The 20,361-nt window shown below is 40.7% G+C and overlaps 2 protein-coding genes across 19 annotated transcripts in view; one reads left to right on the top strand and one right to left on the bottom strand.

The window, feature by feature from the left end:
- Window positions 1–1,153: 1,153 nt before the first annotated feature.
- Window positions 1,154–13,267, bottom strand: COPS5 (COP9 signalosome subunit 5). Its single transcript, XM_077352241.1, has 8 exons — window positions 13,040–13,267; window positions 12,231–12,465; window positions 11,181–11,309; window positions 6,906–6,971; window positions 4,955–5,040; window positions 3,620–3,731; window positions 3,051–3,199; window positions 1,154–1,532 (listed from the first exon to the last, which is right to left on the bottom strand). The coding sequence occupies exons 1-8, from the start codon at window positions 13,189–13,191 to the stop codon at window positions 1,448–1,450; spliced, it is 1,014 nt and encodes a 337-aa protein (XP_077208356.1). The 5' UTR covers window positions 13,192–13,267; the 3' UTR covers window positions 1,154–1,447.
- The window catches only part of CSPP1 (centrosome and spindle pole associated protein 1), a 59,120-nt gene continuing 51,989 nt past the window's right edge, over window positions 13,231–20,361 (top strand). For 14 of the 18 annotated variants that reach the window (XR_013234111.1, XM_077352239.1, XM_077352237.1 and 11 more), the window contains exons 1-4: window positions 13,231–13,445; window positions 14,085–14,137; window positions 17,645–17,755; window positions 18,612–18,708. Coding sequence is in view for 17 of the 18 variants with exons in the window: in XM_077352239.1 (XP_077208354.1) it covers window positions 17,657–17,755; window positions 18,612–18,708 (196 nt within the window). In the remaining variant the exon portion in view is untranslated. Of the gene's footprint in view, window positions 13,446–13,522; window positions 13,805–14,084; window positions 14,138–15,200; window positions 15,389–15,719; window positions 15,862–17,644; window positions 17,756–18,611; window positions 18,709–20,361 lie in introns of those variants that run through there. The other 4 variants (XM_077352225.1, XM_077352227.1, XM_077352224.1 and 1 more) reach the window with 4 other exon arrangements.

Here is a 20,361-nt window from a genome sequence, read left to right as displayed (position 1 = left end):
ACTTGGAGTACCGTGTTCAGTTTTGGGCACCACAGTTGTAGAGGGATGTAGACATACTAGAGTATGTCCAGAGGAGGGCAACAAAGATGGTGAGGGGTTTGGAGACCAAGACATATGAAGAAAGGTTGGGGGAGCTTGGTCTGTTTAACCTAGAAAGGAAACGATTGAGAGGGGAATCTGATAACCATTTTCAAGTATTTAAAAGGGTGCCATATGGAGGATGGAGCAGAATTGTTTTCTCTTGCCCCAGAGGGACGGACCAGAATGAATGGGATGAAATTAATTCAAAAGAAATTCCATCTACACACCCGGAAGAAGTTCCTGACAGTTAAGAGTGGTTTCTCAGTGGAACAGGCTTCCTTGGGAGGTGGTGGGTTCTCCATCTTTGGAAATTTTTAAACAGAGGCTAGATAGCCATCTGACAGAGAGGCTGATTCTGTGAAGGTTCAAGAGGGTAACAGGTTACAGCAGATGAGCGATTGGGATGTGAGTGTTCTGCATAGTTAAGGGGGTTGGACTAGATGACCCATGAGGTCCCTTCCAACTCTATTATTCTGATTCTACGATTCTATGACCCTACAGCATCATCTTTGAAGTGAGGTGACTGACTGTGTAGTTAACTCCTCTGTCCCCAGAATCCTGTGGATGAAGCCTCTTCTACTAAAGGAAAACTCTATTGCAAGTACAACAGAATCTCTAGATGCATCGGTTGTGTTACGTTTTCATCATCTGTGCCAAGAACCTGGCAGAAAGATCAGAAATAATGTATAGGAGCTTGTATAAATACTATATTGGAGAAAACTCATCTGAAGTGACTGCACATTGTTCTAGAAAATAAGTACCTAGGAAGATCATGTTCACATGGAAGGCTGCAACTGACATGTTCAACACTGGAGTACAGGAGAAGGGGGTCTGGATTTCAGGAAAGGACTCTGGTGTAAGACATGACATGATAAAGAACAGATTATGGATGGAAGGAAGAGGGAGATTATGATGTATTTTCCATACTAAACTAAAAAGGCAGATAGGCCTCATCCTGGAACAATTTATAGTTTCTGGCTGGGGAGCCTACACAAAAAGAAGAGAGGAAAACAAGGAGAATGATTAAATTCAGAGATAAATTTAAGCAAAGTAAAATGAAAAAAGCATCTGGTCATGTTTAAGATATCTTTATTGCAGATTGGCAAAGAGATAAATTCTAAAGGTTCATCATTCAGTAAGTCACATTTACTGTTCTCTTGAAGGAACAACCAAAACTGTGGTAAAGAACAGTTACAGCAAATTTCAGAACACTGTTCTTAAAACTGGGCAAGGAGGTGGCAGAGATGATTTAAAGTACTACAAATTAACTGAAGATTTCCATTCTGCCTTCAGTTCCAAACTGAACAGAGTCCAAGTAGGTATGTTTTCCTCTACCTTAAAGATGCATATCAGTTGGCGGTGTTTTTCAAGCAATGTTAATTTGATTAAAAAGTTTATCCTTAATAACCTGAGACATCAATCCATGTATCGCTTCTATGGTGGTCTTGCAGCTGAAAAAAGAAAACCATTAATAACAGTTGGCTAAATACAGTTCAACCCCATGAATCTCTACAACTGTCCAGCTAGGAAGAGGCAGGGAAAACAATTCAGTCAGTTATCTGTCAGAAGTTACTTGCTTTAAAAGGTAAACTCTAGCACTCTTTGGATTCAACTTCCAGTTTCTGACATTAGGCGTTTGACACTGCCAATATATTTATATTTTACAGCTCTCTCATTGAGACTCAAAAGTGGGTTACAGAACAAAAATAATGTACTCATATAGCGTGAGACATCCAATGAACAATGCTACAGAGCAGAATACATGAGACACACAATGAAAAATGCTATAGTACTGAATAGATCACTGCAATAGACTACAATCCCAGTGCATTTCTAAAGGGACCATCCTGGACTATTCTGTTCTGCTTTGGGTCTGATCCCTTCAGAACATACTCTGAGGAATGACAGAAGTGTGGAAACCTTCACAACCTCCTCAGGCAGGCTGCACTCACATCTGAGGTGATTCCATACATTTACTTATGGTTGAACAACACTAGGTACTTGGATCCACTGTAGTCCAGCTGTCAGTATGGTTCTGAAACTTTCTTACAGTACGACCCTAAATAGAGTTAACTCTCTTAAATCCATGTGGATTTGGAAGGGTGCAACTGATCAGGACGGTACTGCAATTCACTTATATCAGGAGATACATGGAGTGTAAACTGGTTAGTTGTCTGGAACTTGAAAATTTTACAGCTTATGTTACTGAATGTTTTGCCGCTCTGTTGTCTCCTATCATTTAACTGTCACGCAAAACAATTGGGAGAATTTTGCTAGAGATTTAGAATACGAGTATACTGAAGATGCAATTACTTCACTCTTTCATCAGCTCCAGAGATTGCAGAGAACACCTTGAGCAGGTTCTTGAAGTCAGTAATGGGTTAAATGAGGATGAGTGCTTAGTTTAAAATATATATATTCAGAAAGTCTGGATGCTTCTACAGCTCTACTCAAGGTGGCTCACAACAATAAAACCACCAAATATAAAGAAATCTAAAGGAAAAGAAACCCCACACAATAAAAACCATCACTAAAAGAAAACCAAGTTATATAAGCACATAAGAGCAGACAGCAGTCTAAAATGAGATTCCTTGGTCTAGGACCAGATAAAAAGATGGCATCCCCTTAGTTAAAAATCTTGGTGAGAAAGAATGGTTAAAAATAAAGTAGACACAGGAAAGGTTCAATCATAGGTCACCTCCCATGACCTATGCGACTGGCCCATAGTCACCCAGCAAGCTTCCATGGTAGAGAGGTGATATGAACCAGGGTTTCCCATATCATAGTATGTCACTTCATCCACTACACCAGTGGTCCGGAAACTTTTTGCGGTTGCGAACCGGTGGGGGGGGGGGAGGGCATGCGCCCGGTGGGTCCGCAGTTTCGCGCATGCCTGTTTGCGCTCCTGGTGGGAGCATCTCTAGCATCTTACATCTATATAACAAACACTAGAATGGAGCTGATCTTACCTGTCTCTTGTTGCTTTAGCTAGTTTGTCTTCCGACTTTCTGTCATGAGACTCTAAACCCAACATAAAGCTCCCTCGGCCTAGTTGAGCTTCTGACTGCTCTAGTTTTTCAGACAGGTCAAAAACTTGCCCAGTGGTATAGTCTGCATTCTGCATTTGGAAGATATTTAATGTTGCATATGTTATTTGTTATAATGCTGTTGTTTGGAACAATACATCCTAACCACATGAAAGCATCTTTACAAATTAACAGGCTCTGCTTTGTGTCACAGACAACCCAATTGCTATTTAACGTAGGAAGCTGAAGCTTGATTCTAAGTGAGATCTCTATATGAGCCACAGAAATTTAAAAAGCAGCCACACTTAACAGGGCTAAAATCTTTTATGGGAGGCACATCAAGCAGATACTTTAAAACTGATTGCTAATCCTGGGAGACAACTATGGTGCATACTTTTTTTGAATGACAACTCAGACTTTATACTTTGCTGCCCTGGTGTACCAAGCTATTCCACTGTCTATAGGAAAGACAAATGTTTTGGAACACCCTCCACATTTACAAAGTTACTCACAGTAAGCAAACTGGATGAACTAAGAGTGTTCACCCAATATTTGTTCCACAGAAGCTCAAGTAACTTCCGATCCAAAGAGGACTTGAAATAGGAGACTTCTAAAGCATAATACCTATTTGAAAACACATGAAGCGCCATGTCAAAGTTAGCCACTTAAATAAAGATACTACATTTTAAAATACTTCTCTCATATCAAGAATGAAGATACCAATATGACCAAGAAACAATACAGACATGTTTTCTAAGGACTGTCCAACGTGATCATTTTCACTTATAAGTGCAAGTCAAAATAGCTGTTTTTTTGTTTTTGGTATGGCATCCCACCTACCATTTGCTACTTTTTAGATCAGGGCCCCCAGTCTTTTAGAGCCTGTAAGCACCTTTGGAATTCTGACACTGCAAGCTGGACACAGCCACCAAATAGGGCCCAAAGGGGATGAAGCCAGCAACAAAATGCCTGCTGCAGCTTACCTTCAGTCACAGAATTAAGATTCTTGTGCTACGGTAGCAGCTGCTCCCACAGGAATGCTTTTAAAAATCTGCACAGCCAGTCAAATCTCCAACGGCCAATCAGAAACCTTGCTGGGTAAAAGCTCCTCCTGACCCTGTCCACTTTCTAAAACTCTTGGCAGGCACCAGTAAAGGTTTCAGTGGGGGCCATGGCACCAACAACCACCATGAAGGGGTTTCCTGTTTTAGATGTTACTAGGATAGCTGTACCAGGCTGAATCAAATAAATATTAACATACAGATCTATGGTAAATTTCTTTGGAAAGGGCACATCCTTAAAAATATTGTTTCTGTTTGATTTCCATCAGCCTTCAAAGCAACTCGCATCATGTGAGGTAATACAAAAATATTAACTGAATAATGGTTTTTGGAAAGACAACAACAGAGTATTGGGGAAAAAGAGGCAGCAACTAGTTTTTGAGTTACATAAAAAGTTGACCCTGAGCCAAGGCAAACAGAAGTGCCAAGGGTAGGATTAATGAGGTAAAAACCTAATTGATACAATTTTTCTTTCTGCACCATTTATAAATTCTGGTCATAACCAGTTTCATGTTGTACTTTTCAATACTCTTATACCCACAACCAAATATTGCTATTAATTTATCATGGAAAATGACATTGAAATACCATCATAATCTTGGGGGGGGGGTAGGACCAGAATGGGGGACATTTTTTTTTAAATCTCAAAATAAAACCCAAACACCAGGAACCAGGAAGCAAATGTTTTGAGTTTTGGGTAATATCAAGTCTTATTTTTTTTCCTTTTCTAAGGTTGAAAATAATCTAAAATCTCAGTATCACAAGTATCATATCACAGTTCCTTACTGTTTACAGTGTACTCCAAAGTCTTCTATTTTATTAAGTGGAATAGTCTGATATTCAGAAGGACCCTCATCAGGAGGCTTGTAGCCCTGAATGATAGAGAAATAGAAATGAAGCTTAATGCATAAGTGTTTTTAATGTCTAGAATGAACAACAATTTCAGACACAAGTTTAGAAATATATGGGAATCTAGTTGCATTGTTTGGGTTCAGAAAGTAAAGACTGATATTATCAGCAGCATAAAGGGTACACTATTGTCTTGTTAGAGAAGTATAGCCAGCAGTTGGCTTTCTTCAGTACAAGAATGGTTTCACATGATGTATCTGTTTCCAAACTCTTCAATGCCACTAAGATTAAGACACATAGGCTTGAATCCAGAGAACTAAAAGCAGATATCAGCTATCTCCTGTTCTTGGGGCGATTCTGTATTTCCCCCTATTGAAAACTTCCTGTAGGCCCAATGACAGCTGGGAGTAGTGGCAGATATGGTAGTACAATGGAAAGGAACCATCTTCAGAAACTCTCCCCCCTTCTTGAAAAAACAGAAGTACCTACTGCTTGTAGAAGGGAGAGGGTCAGCTGTAACTTACATATAAGGGTGGTAGGCTGATAAAAATGTACTTCTCTTTTCTTCTCAGCTAAGCCTCTTAATTCTTCCCAAGTGAAGTTTTAGAAATATTTTAGAGACATACACAAATGTTCTTAAGCTGGATATTTGCTTTGCTATCAAAACATGGTAACTTTTTCAAAATAGGCTGGATTCTAGCCTACCATAATATGCATGCCCCTGAAATGACTGCTGAACAGGTCATTATTACAAATTTACAACTGATTTTTAACTGAAACATACAACAGTAGTATCTCCAATGTAATACTTCAAATAGAATATGTCAGGTTCTTTGTGTCTCATTCAAGCATACATTAAACAGTTCTTGGTCCATTCCAATCTGGCTTCTAACACAGCCATGAGGTGAAGATGGTTCTGGTCACCCTTACATGCAGTCAGCAAGGTGACCTTGGGTTCACCACAACACTGATACAGCTGTTCTGCTCTTCTGACCGAGCAGTAATATCAGGGCTCTCTCAGCCTCACCTACTTCACAGGGTGTCTGTTGTGGGGAGAGGAAAGATCAGGTGCAAGGTTCTGATTTTCACTTTTAAAGCATTAAATGGACTGGGACCTCTGTATCTGTGAGAGTGCCTCTTCTGATACGCCCTCAAAGAGGGTTAATATGGTTAATATCAAGCAACCAATATTTGTTCAGAGTCCCCAACCGCAAAGAGATGAAACTGGCCTCGACCAGGATGAAAATGCTCTGTGGTGAGATCAGGGCCCTCTGAGACTTTAAGTAGTTCTGGAGGGCCTGTAAGATGGAGCTGTTCTGCCAGGCCTACAGTTGAGGCCAGAAAATAGCTCCAAAAAGATGCTGGCCTTCCTGCCTGAGAACCCATCTGCCAATAAAATCCCTCAAAGCTCTAAATAACTCCTCAGAAAGGTCATGAGGAGGTTGTTTTTAAAATATTTTAATACTTAATTTTCTGAATTATTATTTTAAAACCTGTTGTTACCTGACCTGGGAAGGTGGGATATGAATACAAATGTAGTAGTATTATATTAAGTCCCCTACAAATCAGCAATGAGTGAGGGAGGTTAACTGGTTCCACCAGATGCTGTTAAGATGCCAGTTCCTGCAAGGGGAGAAGGCCACAGGCCCATGTAACAGTGAGAAAAAGTACCCCCTATCTGTACCTGGCCATATTCCCTAGCTTGTTTAGTCTGCACAGGAGCCAGGTTCAGAACTAGCTATATGGGTTAATCGAATTATCAGTATAATTCTAAACTGAATTACATTATTCTCAGCCAACTGAGGTCTCAGTTCATAGACTCATTATGGTAGTAAACAAGTCTCTATCATATATTATCTATCATTTGGTTATTCAAGAAACATGTTACCTTAGGATACGTCCTAAAAGCTCCCAGATTTACTTTTCCTGCCGATATTGTCCTTGTTGGATCAATCTGTAAAAATGAATTTGAAAGTTACTCTACACAAGGAACTTGCTATGCAGCAGTGGAATGTCATTTTCACAACTATAGCTTAGACTTAGTTTTTAACCCCAAAGTCACATCTTTTTCTTCTGTAGAATGATAACCCAATAATTGCTGCATAACATGCAATTTATGTATCAAGTAAAACAGTCTGATACTGTTAAACTCTGGTTTTATTGTGCTACTTCAGACCAACACAGCTATTCATTTGAATCTAGTCTGATACTGGTAACCTTAAAGAGGAACTTCAGAGAACAATTAAAAATAATAGCCCTATTTTTAATGCAGTCCTAAGCATTTACACCTTTGTATGCCCATTGTCTTCAGGGGATTTAAATGGGGGCAAATCTGTTTGGGATTGTGTTGTTAGAATACCGTCTTCATGGAAAGTTGGGAAAAGTTTATAACTCTGTCCTACCTAACACTGTATTTACTTATCATACAACAGAAATGTGAATCATGGAAATATTTTCTACTATTTTCCTTTTAATGTTATCTTTTAAAAAATAAATTTACATATAGAATATTCTGACAGAAGAGTCTCTCATGATGTGATCTCAACAGGTGGCTAGATTTTGTACCCAGGGCTGCAGATTCTAGAACAATGTGGAATTTTGTAGGTCATGGAAGACTGTATAAGGCACCTTACATCTGGATCAATAGGAGTTTTAAAACATTTATTAATATGTTTTATATTTGGATTTATTCTGATTTAATTATACAAACAATTGTCAATCAATGCTTTTGTATATACATACTTTAACTGAGACTGTCCTTGAATATAAAATGCTTTCTTTCTCTGTATTGTACTGGGTTTGGTCAAAGATCACAAGAGATATTTGATCTCAACAACACAGAAATATATGGATATGTGAATTACTGGATTAATTACAAACTAAATCCAACTATGGAGGCATCAAATATTGTTGCAAACAGAAAATCATCTGTTCTACATAATATAATACTGGTAAAGGCTTGGAGGAGGAAAGTGTATCATGGTTTAAGTGCCACTTAGTGCTTAATACTAGGGTTGTGTGCTTCAGCTGCCAAAGTAGCCGTTCGAGCCCGAAGTAGCCAGCGCCACAGGGGGGCCTCACCAGCACGCCAGTTGGCGTTCTGCACCTGCGTGCAAGCACCAGGACGCACGCCGCCCCAGTGCCACCCCTCCCCCCCTTGCCACAGTGCTGGCTGCTTTGGGCTGGAATGGCTGCTTTGGCAGCCAACGCACACAACCGTACTTAATATTCCCCTCAGGGCTCCTGTCCCGCCCCTGAGTGCCTTCTCTTCCAACCGGCTTGCCGGTCTGTTCACCTTCCATTCCCCACCCCTGACCACCCCTTCCTCCTTCTACTTCCATCTGAGGCTCAGAGTCTGCAGATCCCTGCTGCATGAGAGCTGCTCCTGCTGGTGAGTTCCCTAACTGCTGCGTGCAGCTTTTCCAGGTCCTGGGGAGGGAGAGGCTGTCCACAGAGTTCTTCTACCCATTGTATTCCTGAATGCAACAGGTTGTTCTTAGTTTAATATATTCCCTGACACTGTCACCCAAGTAGCATGTCTGGCATTCTACCACCTTTGCCAAGCCAAACTACCAGTGCCCTACTTGGCCTCAGAACACCTAGCCACAGTGATCCAAGCAATGGTCACCTCTAGACTAGACTTTTGTAACTTGTTCTATGCATGCCTGCCCTTAACCTTGATTCAGAAACTGCAACTGGTCCAGAACACTGAGGCCAGGTCTTCACAGCAACACCATGGTGGTCCCATATTCAGCCCATCCTTCAACAACTGTACTGGCTTCCAGTTGAATTCTGGATCAGGCTTAAGGCTCTGGTAATGATGTTTAAGGTCATCTGCGATCTGGGCCCAGTGTACCTAAAGGATCGCCTCTCTGCCTATACCCCTCAAAGAGCCTTATGCTCTGCTACTACCAGGCGCCTGGTGATCCCTGGCCCCAAAGAAGCTCGCTTTACCTCAACCAGGGCCAGAGCTTTCTCCATCCTGGTCCCCAAGATGGTGGAACGAACTCCTGGAGGAGATCAGAGCCCTAGTGAAGCTTAAACAGTTTGCAGGGCCTGCCAAAGAGAGCTCTTACACCAGGCATTTGGTTGAGATCAACCTGAATTCAATCACCTTCCACCCCCTGAGGCCCCTCCCACAAAAATCACCACCGATATGCTCATCCCATGTGGCCATCAGTATGTTATAGTTAAATGGATGTTCTTACTATATTTGTTCCATTATTATATTCTACCTTTATGACTGTATTGTTATTGTTCAATTTATCATGCTATCTGTACTGTTTTTCTCCAGTTCCATGCAAACCGCCCTGAGCCTTATGGGAGGGCAGTATATAAATATAATAATAAAATAAATAAATATTAACTGCATTCTATTTTATACTACATTGGAAGAGATAACTGATACAGAGTTTACTTCAGCATGAATAAGCGGCATTCTGTACTTCTGTAATGTTTCACAGGATCATGGTTTGTACATTTATACCATCCACTCAAGTTTTGAGAACAGAATATAACAAGCTATTTCCTCCCAGGAAGAATCAATTGAATGAAGCAATCTGCCCAAAATGTTTTTGGCTCTGTTTCTATACCTCAAAAAATCATACTTTCTCTGGCAGACAAAGGCAGCAAAGCAGAGATGTGCAGAGATGTGGGGTGCAATATTTTTAGTACTTTTCCAATGATAAAATCCCACTTCTTTTCTGAACTTTGAGGCAAGTTTGGCAATTTTAAATATGTGATTAATGGTTTTCAAGAACTGCCCTCAGGTACTGGTTTGTAAATGGGGTATGGAAATGCAACCATGAATATATATAATTATATCCAAATAAAAATGAAGCTATGAATTCACCTGATGCAGTATACAGAGAATATCAAAACCAAAGCTAAATATATGTTTTCTCACATATGGTAGAAAGGACACCAATTACTAATCTGATATGGAACTAAAAAGTAAAGCAAGCAATGATGGAAAAGCAACAATAAAATATAGACAGCCTGCTGTGGAAGAAAGTTAAATTCTGTTGAAAGAGACAGCCACAGTATAACAAGCACAATTCTTCCAGCATGCTAACGTGACTGTGTCAAGTTTTCAATGTTTTCAGCTTAATTTTTAAAAACAATATACAAATGTTTTAAATTTAAATAATGTAAAGAAAGTGTGTATAAATATATCTAATTATCTAAGTGAACTATTAGGGCAAGTTATTTTTCTACTGTGGCAGGATACATTGGTTTGAATATTTGACAAATATTTTTTCAATTAAAATTATTTCTACATAAAATTCAGAGTGTGTTTGAAATTAACATTTAAACCACACTTAAGTTATTTTTCTCTGACCACATATTTCAGTTTAAATATTTGGTACTATAAAATTAACATGGGATATGTCTTTTTAAAAAACTGAAGCGAAGTCAAAATAAACACTAAACCAAATCATTCTGTATTTAAGACACTGGAAATTTCCAATTCAGTTCCCCTCGCCCCCTGAAAATTCAACTAATTGCACAAATACAACAAAAATTATGGAAACACTCCTTTTGTGAACAGGATTGTATACTCTCTATACCCATAAAACCCCCTTTCAAAATGCAGGAAATTAAGGAATTGTGAAAAGGTACTTCTAAGCCAAGTTTGTGTTGTTGGACGAATGGATAATCTGCATTTGTCTCAATCTGCCTCCAGTTGACTTACTTCCCTTTGTCTTCCATGTCTCATATTTTAGATTCAGATATTTGGGACTCTCTTCTTGTACTTTGTGAAGTGGCACAATGTGACATTACAAAACAATAACCAACTCCTGTACTATTCAACACAAACAAGATTTAGAAATGCCAAGGAAGCAGAGGTCAAGCAATTGTTTCCATGACCACAATTCAATTAACTTAGAGGATTTTTATTTTATGCTAGGCAATTCAATGCTTCATTTGTTAGGAAACGTTTCTGTAAATATTGGGCTGAGCAGCTGTGCCCCAATGACTTGACTTGAATCAACTCAAGAAAGCACCGAGGCTAATTGGAAAGATCACCACTAAGTACAACAGTTCTTTTTAATGTTCATCTATGAAAGCCAAAGGCTTCCAATATTTTCACATCAATACATCAGGTTTTATGATATTTGACATTTATTAGTGCAATTGCTTACTCCAATACCATACTTACAACTACAGCCACAAATGGTTCTTGAAATTGTTGATTAAGCATCTGTGTACTGACATCAATGCCGGAAAGCCAACAGCCATAGCCAGGGTGGCTGTGATACCAGCCAATGGCATTTTCTAAACGGCCAACCTAAACAAAGTTGGGAGGAGAAAGTACCTGGTTAAAGGAATTTAATCAATGTTATCACTGCCCTCTTTTGGACACTTAGTAAACTGCAGATTGTATTTCAGAATAGAAACCATGCAAGACAAATTCTGTGGGATCAAACAAAAAGTACACAACCAGTTTTCAATAATGGTCTGACAGATGCCTTTGGAAAGTCCACAAGCAGTGCAAGAATGTTAATGACTGTGGTCCTTTCTGTTTTTAATGCAAAAATTAAGCTGCAAGAGTTCACCATTACTATTTACCAGACAGACTCTTGATGGCACTTTACACATACATGAATTCGAGTCAGTCTTGAATTTCATCAAGGCAGATTATAAATAATGTAAGCAAGCAAATAAATAAGCAACAATGCACACAAAATGGGGGGAAACAACAATAAGAATGGTTCAAATACAACATTTAAGATCTTTCATAAAACCATCAGAAAGATTTCTACAAAATCCACTTTGACTCCAAATCAGCCTAATAGCCATAGGCCCATTATGCACGGCCGCCGAAATGGCGATTTCGGGTCACATGGAAAACGCAGAGGGGAAAGATGCGAAGAATACCGGTTATGCACGGGACGGGGCGCAACGGCGGCAAAACCCAGAGTAACTGATTATGCATGCGGCGATCCTGGCGCCGCTTCTGGTTGTGCCCCGGTCACCCGGAAGCTGCGCTTTCTTCCGCGTTTCGCTAACGCGGTGTTATCGGTGATTTTAGTCGCTGCCATTCCACCCCGAATGTGCGTTATTCCCCCCGTGCATAATGGGTCATAATGACACCAGGTTCAATGGTAGCCTACATAGTTAACAAGTCAGTTATTTCCAATGCAATTTCAAGCAGCTTTAATCACCAATGAACTGCTAAAAAAGAAACCAGGTTTTTTTTTTGTTTTACCTGCTTTGCATTCTCTATATAAGCAGCCATATATTCATATGCAGCTGCCTGAGCATTCACTCGTGTTTCAGTGCCTTCCACAGGTAAAGCAAAGCTGTCCATGATGATCATAGTTTCACCATCAACTTTTCCAAGCATTAAGCCCATCACTTCTAAATTGCCTCCTGACCTAGCATGCATAACCATCTTCAGAAGGGCCAGAGCAGAGATTTTGCAGTACTTGAAATAGTGGTGGCTGTAATGAAAGGACCATAATAAAAATTAGTATTTTGCCTGCAGCTTTATGATAGGAAAATAAACTAAGATAAATGCAAAGTACCATTAAGATATTTATGATTCTAATTTTAACCCACTTTTCTCCAGAATAGAATGCAAATGCCTTCACCCTCATCATCAAGAGAACAAAATCCTTGTTCTTGCAGCAGGGGGCTGTCTATCTAACACATGCATCATTTTCTTTATCCAGTGACCAAAACAGGAGATCATAGGCATATACGGATCATAGGCATTTCCGAGTTCAGCCTTCATTTCTAGTTTCTCAGTGCCCATCCTCATCCGCCACCCCCCGACATTAAACCATTGCTCAGCATGTTACTTCTTCCTCGCTAGGATCTTCCTCTTCGATTCTATCACTAAGACTGCCCATAATCTGGCAATGAGAAATGTGTCGCTTCTTTCCTGCCGTTTCTTCAGCCGACTTGTTTGAAGGGAGGAGCTCTTTGCTCTGCCTAGAATCAAGCATGTTAGGGGGCGGGGGTAGGTCGGGGAAACCCAGCGCAGGCGAGCCGCCCTGCCCCCGACACACTCACTCCTTCGTCCAGGGCTTGGCCGCCAAGATCTCCTGCTGCTGCTTGCGATCGTATTTGTAGATCTCATCAATGCTCTGCACCTCCTGCATGTTATTGGCCAGCTCCCAAGTCTTCTGAGCCATCCCACTCCCAGAAGGGCCGGCAGCCGCCATCTCATCGGCTTCTCAGCCTGAGCCAAGGACGGCTCCGCTCGCCGAGGAGAAGCGCCTCGGTCTAAGCTTCCCGGCCTACACCACAGGCCGGAACCAAAGACGTCGGAAGTAGCGAGGGGGACGGGCGCGACGTGCAGGAATCGTCCCTCCCGCTCAGTGACGCCTTCCGTTAATCCCGCGCCCCAGTGAAGAGCGATGGAATTAGCGTCCGCGGGCTGGTCCTCCCGTAGAAGAAATCTCCGCCTGAACTTCCGGTAAAAAAGCGAAACTCGGCTTTGCTGCGCGGTGGCTCTGGGGCTGGTAGAGGGGCGCCGTTTGCAACCCGGGTTTTGCATGGGAAGCGTGTTAATTTCTAGAATTCAGTGCCAATACATTTTCCGCTCGTGTGTGATTTGCATGTTTTTAAACAGCGTGGCTGTATGCAGACGGACCTCGTTGGGCTTAAGGGTGCCATTGGACCATAACTTTGTTCTGCAGACCTATAAGTTTTTGTTCGGCCGTACCTTTACATGACCGCATACACCTGAGGAAGTGGGCTAGAGTCTTCTGTGCTAGAACTAAAATGTGTCGGTCTTTAAAGTGACCCAAGACTCCATTATTTTACAATAACAAGGTAACAGGGCTAGCCGCGTGGGACTGTACGTGGTTGAGTAAGTGAACGTTAGTCCAAGAAACCCGTTAAGCCTCTAAGGAAGTTGGGTTTTTTTTTTGCAATTTACTAATTAGGCCATACTTTTGCAGTTTAAATAAACGTAGGTCTTGTAGCCACTTAAATACTAACATGTTACTCTTGTATACGGTGGGATTAAATAATTTATGTGGGGCCCCTCTATATGCTAAATTTTATTAGTCTTTAATGTACCACAACTTCTGCTTGTTTATCACTGCAACAGGTTAACCCAGCTACCTCTCTGGAATTATTCCTCTTGAAATTTTACCCTGGAAGGTAAACTCTCTTTTCATTACATCTCACATTTTCTAAAGCTGAGCTTTGTCTTTGAAAAAAAAAAACTGCAGAGAAGTTCCACATTGAAAGGGGATTTCTCATATTTAATATGACAACTCCAGAATGCATACTGTGTTGTGTGCTAAGTGCCCTCAAGCGGCTTCTGATTTATGGCAACCCTCGGAATTAGTGACCTCCAAAGCATCTGATCATTAACAGCCTTGCTTAAGTCTGACAAATGGAGGGCTGCAGCTTTCTTTATTGGGTCAATCCATCTCAAGTTGGGTCTTCCTAAATTGCCTCCAATTCTTCCTACCTATTGGTTTTTCCAGTGACTCTTCTCATAAGGTGACAGTATATTTCTAATAAGGTGCTGTAGTCTCAGTTCAGTTATTCTAGCTTCTAGGGAGAGTTCAGGTTTGAGTTGATGTGGAACCCACTTATTTGTCTTTAACAGTCCATGGTCTCCATAAAGCCCTCCTCCTCCGTTACATTTAAAATGAATGAACTTCTTGTCGGCTTTCTTTGCATCGCTGTTTTGTAGTCATTTAAATCTTCCTTTTATCTGATTGAAATGTTACTTTAATTTTTTAAAACCTGATGTCTGGCCTGCATTCAAATATATACACAGTATTTAAGGCAGGATCCATTGGATTCCGTTAGGTGTCTGAGTTAAATTCAAGTGTGTAGTGTGAAGCAGCAGAACAAATTTAGAGTCCCAGGGCACCTTTAAGACCCATACAGTTTTGTTCAAGGTATGAGCTTTTGTGCGCACACACACTTCCTCAGTCCATACTGCATCCATGACATTATATCTGAGGAAGTGTGCGTGCGCACAAAAGCTCATACCTTGAACAAAACTGTGTGGGTCTTAAAGGTGCCGCCGGACTCTGAGTCAAATGCGTTTATTAACCCTAATCTGGGGGTTTACTTAAGGTTTGGCTGCGGAGGCCACTGTTGCCAGTGCAGTCTACAACAGAGCGCTTCCAGTCCTCGCAAGCCGGTTCAGAGCCTGTCTCCGGCAGCAAGCGCCGCCCGGCCTCCACAACGCCCACTCCTTCTTTGCGCCCAGCGGCAGAGCGAAGCCTTGCACGCCGCCTCCCCCTTGGCCTCTCCGCCGCCGTTAAATTGGCTCCTCCTTAAGGAGGGAAGGGGGGGGAGCGCTTAAATCAGCGGCTGAGAGGGAAACAGGCAGGCAGCGGGAGTCCTCGCCTGACAGCCCGTCGGCGGCCTGGGCCTAAGAGAGCAGCGGTAGGTTGGGGCCGAAGTGCCCCCCCAATAGGCGGGGGCGGGGGCGCGCTTTGGGGTCGGTTTTCTGGAGGGGGCCGGGAGATGCGCTCCTGTGCGCGGGGCGGGTGAGCCCCGACCTCCTTCGTCCGGGGGGGGGGGGTTGAGCCTGGAAGGGGTGGGGTGGGGTGGGCTGCGTGGGGAGGCCGGCATTGGCTACGGGACTGCCGTGGGAGAGAGCTATCTGCGGGGAGGCCCGGCGCTCATGCCGAGGCCAACCTGCTCGGCCGTTCTCCGCACGGGTAGCCTGGAGGCCCCCGTTTTTGTTGTAACGCGGTTGCCTAACAACGCCGCGTCGCTTCTTAAAGGGCCCCACGCCCTTGACAGGCCGCTGTTGCTTTTCCCTTTTGGTTCACCCTAAGCCACAACAAACAGCCTTCTCTTCGCCTTGTTTACTCGGAAGTTAGTTCTTGCATCTTCGCGGCGCTTACTCCCGGGTAAGAGCGCGTAGGCTTGAAGTCAGATCTCAACCCCCCCCCCCCCCCCGTTGTTTGCCTTGTTACTCCCTCTGCTGGTGTCTGGATTTGGAAGAGGTTTCTGTTTTTCCGATCTCATACTGATGTTGATGTTTGAATTTTTTTTTAATCGAATATTTGTAAAGAAGGTAGGTGGAGGAAACGAATAGCAGCACAAAAGGAAAAAGCAAATCTTTTAAGGATTTATTAGAATTATATTTACAATGAAACAACCTGGATAGGAAAGCCTTCTGGAGGGTAATATTATTACCATTTTAACAATATCAATTACCCTGGTGTATGTTTTGTTTGGTCTGATTTGGACATGCAAGCTGCTGTTTGAGTCATTGAGTCAGTATGTAAAAGACAATTTACTTTTAGCCAAATTAGTATTTATTTAGGGACAGCATAAATTTAAGATTCTCTTACACAGCACATTTATTTCTTCCCCTGCAGATTTATTTAACTATACTTGGCCATTTATTTTGTTGTAATCTTGGAAAATGAATCCATTTTATTCCATCAATACCTGTGAAACAATTGTGCCATCTGTGAGTGATAAAAATGGGTTTATGTTTTTGACTGTAGGCCTTCAATATCATTATAAAAAGCCAAAAAGCTTACATGTTGCATTATGGGGTATATGTGGAAGCAGACCTTTACATGCTCAGCAATGATAATTTTACCTAAATATATACTCCATTGTCTTTAGGTAGTGTGTGCACTCACTTTCAGGACTGTGTCACTTTCCTGATCTGACATGATAGCAAGTGGATGAAGGGGTTAGTTTATATGTGTTATTTCTGTAAATCAAGAGGTGTTATGATAGGTAACTCTGTACTTAGGCCGCCTCTGGGAAGGTGTTGACAAGGGAAAGTGATCATGAGTGATTGTGTTTAAATGCTTCTGGGGTCCTTTGCTTGTTACAGAGAAAGTGCACTGAAGGAGGCTGTTAGTCAGTTTCTCTCTCATTTTCATGTCATGTTCATTATTCAGGGATAGCTGAGCTGTTGGCAGGCAGTTAGTTCTGCCCAAGACCTGCTCTTTGGCTTCAGCACAAAGATTGTGACACACAGTTGTGTGTGAACATCTGCTCACTGATGGTGGTTATCAGCTTCAATTGTAGAGATCATCAATTCTGTGAGATACACTCAGTTTGTCTCCAGACCAGCAAATGGATACTATGTATATGTAGCACTACACATTGGTTGTGGGCTTTATTCCCCATGTATCTCCCTTTTGTACATGCAGAGCCCAAGCTAGAGGGTGATCTACATGCAAGCACCCGTTTCCATACACAAGGCACTTTGACTTGATTGTGCAGGAGCTCTTCAAGAAAACCATCTCTTTTAATTTGGGAGGAGTGATTAAGTCATAACTTAAATTTGCTGTGTTTATGCCTTAGTTTACTTATCTGTTCATGCCCTAGCTTATTTATGCATTGAGGTGTCTATCGACAAAAAAGCTGCTACCCTTTAAGGTGGGGAAACCTGTAGCAATGCATTGTGAAGGGATTAATATTTAGTTTACATGTAGCTTGGCTAAATTTGATGATGCTGAATTCTAGCATTCTTCTGAGATTATTTTAAAAACTTTTTAGGATTCAGTGAATTGTAGTTATTATTATTTATAATAATAAAAAGGAGAGATTGCTTTTTTCTTTAGATAGTAAATTCATGGTTAACACTTCATAGTGAATGGTTCTTAATAATATAGGATAATGTTGTTGAATTGGGATTATATATGTAATTTCCATCATTCACAGAATTGAAAAACAATGGCTGATGATGTAGACAAGTTCATTGAAGATCAAAAGGCTAAATTGGCACAAGACAAAGCAAAACTTGAAAATGATCCTCCCTACATGGAAATGAGAGTAAGAAATTTATATTTTTTGAAAAATTGCTGTGAAGAACTTTACTAATATGATTCACTTTAAAGTTTGTTCAGAATACTCTAAAAGACACCCTGGCCCAGGCTAGCCCAATCTTGTCAGATCTTGGAAGCTAAGCGGGGTTGGTTTTGCCTAGTATTTGGCTGGGAGATTTCCAAGGAATATGAGGGTTGTGACATGGAGGCAGGTAATGGTAAACCACCTCTGAAAATCTCTTGCTTTGAAAACACTATGATGTACTTGTAAGTCAGTGGTGAATAAATCTTTGTTGGATTTAAAGGTGCTACTGGACTCCGGTTTTTATCTGGAAATTGTTTATAAATGGAAATTAATGTCTTTTCCATTTTCAAATTTTATTTATAGTGGCTCATCCATACAATATGCAAATTATTAGCAAATAATAAAAGTGAAACAATTTCTACATAACCAATAAAACACTCAGCCCTAAGTTTTCAGTTACCAGATGGACAATATGGATGTGTGAAATTATTATAAATTATACATTTTGTGTTGATAAAGCAGTAAAATAAGCTTAGACTTGATAACAGAGTCAGTACTGCATATAGTCCCCCAAATTTTCTGTGTCCCTCACCTGAACTTTCCCCCCTATGACATCAAAATGGAAATGTTCAGGCTGTGATTGCTGTCTTATGTGATCATGAAATTTTCATAAACTGTAAAGCCATGTATTTTGAATCATGTAGATTAAAGCCCTGTGTTTTACTCAAATATATTTGTAAAAGCTCTCATCCTTTATAAACTGGAGCATATTATCCCCTAGATAATGAAATGTGCGTCCACATTTTGTCTTATCCACGCTTCTTTCTTTCATTTTTAGAACAAAAGTGCAGAGAAGCTTACAGAAACGAGCAGAATGTTAATATCCATGGCTAAAGAAAACATTCCACCAAACTATCAAGAGACCGATGTACTTGGTATTGTTTTTTTTTAAATATTACTTAAATTTATCTATCTAAAGATAATAAAAACTTATGAGAGAGTAAAGGTTTTTCCTTAATGTATTTCCTTCAGTGCACAGTCAGACTTCCAGGTTAACCTGTTTGTGGTCTGTTCTGCACCCAGGACATGAGGTGCTTAGTAACATAAAGATGAGCTTTAAAGCACAAGACGCTCTATGGTTGTATTTTAAATCTCTTTTGTTGAATTGGGATGTTTATATTTTTCTGAACTGTGATTATAACTGCTATAGGGGTCTAAGTGAATCTAAATAAAGTTTATTTATCTTTAAATCTCCTCCAATGCAATACGATCTTGCTACTGTGCCACAAAAGAGGATTGCATGCACCTGTAACTGCTCTCCCACTAAGGTCATGATTCAGCTTCTTGTATGCTCCGGTTAGTTTTCCATTCACAACTTGCAGTAATGAGGATTTCTTACAGCTTCAGGAAAATGCGAAGCTTGACTTTTTTTTAACTTTCAGTAGTATGATGGTATTACATGGAAGAAATATTTCTGTTCATATCTGTATGAAGCTATGAAACATCTCCTTCACCATTTGCTGTTCTTTAAACACACACATACATGCACTTTTTCTGTATTTCTATGTGTTCCTAAGTCCTGAGACTATTATCCTAAAATTTCCATCCACTTATATGTCCCAGTTTCTGTTTTGTATTGGGCTTCTGTGATATCACCTCCTACAGAGGGTTCTTGCATCATTGGTTGTTGCTTAGCAACATCTTAGTTTCTTTCAGAATGTAGTTGCTCATCTACTGTTTACATTAAATTTATTTTTATATATTCTGTTTTGATGCTATTTTTTGTGGCCTCCATCTGTAGTCAAAGTTCTTTTCAGTCTGACAATGATCTTTGAGCTTGTTTCTGGATTGTTTATCAAAATTTGTGCTATATTAATTACAAACTAATACTGCAGACTTAGGAAATGTTCTTCTTAAAATTAGATTTAATTCTTTCTTAAATCCCTGGAGGGAGTGTCAAAAAGAAAACACAGAGTTATACTGCTGCTGCTTTGAAGCAATGGCAATTTCAGAAACCAAATTTCCAGCCCTCTAACTTGGTAGAAAATTTTTCTTGCTGCAAAGTCAAAATATGCCACCTAAAATGGATTACAAATTATAGGTTGATGCTCCTTAGCTTGACGGGTGCTGTTCTTCAAAAGTCTAGCAGGGCAGAGTTAACTTAGAGTTACACCATTCTGAGTTCATTGACATCAACAAACTTTGAAAAGTATAATTCTGCCTAGGATGGCACTTCTAAGCTCTGTTTAGTATTGAAGTTACTTAGTAATGAAATTCTCCACTTAGACTTCAGAATTCACTTATGGACATTGTGCTTGCTTTTTGAAAATAGGTGTATTCTCTATTTCTGTTGCTATCTACAAAAGTGAACACAATACTAACTGCACTGTAGGGCCAAACTCAAGGCGTTTCCCCCATTGCTAAAAATAGCATTACGCCAGCTAAATGGCATACCGCTAAATATTATTGTGCCTGCCGGCCATTCCTCACTTTCTTGCTGTTTCATTGTAGTCTGCTGCCTTTTCGTGCTTCTCATCATCCACAAGCGCTGCTGGAAATGGTGGAAGAGAGCAACGCAGTTTATTCGT

This window comes from Paroedura picta, chromosome 9 (assembly GCF_049243985.1).
Source record: "Paroedura picta isolate Pp20150507F chromosome 9, Ppicta_v3.0, whole genome shotgun sequence".
In the NCBI taxonomy this organism is placed as follows: Eukaryota; Metazoa; Chordata; class Lepidosauria; order Squamata; family Gekkonidae; genus Paroedura; species Paroedura picta.
Note: the sequence above shows the minus strand (reverse complement) of the source record. Positions and strands in the feature narration are given on the sequence as shown.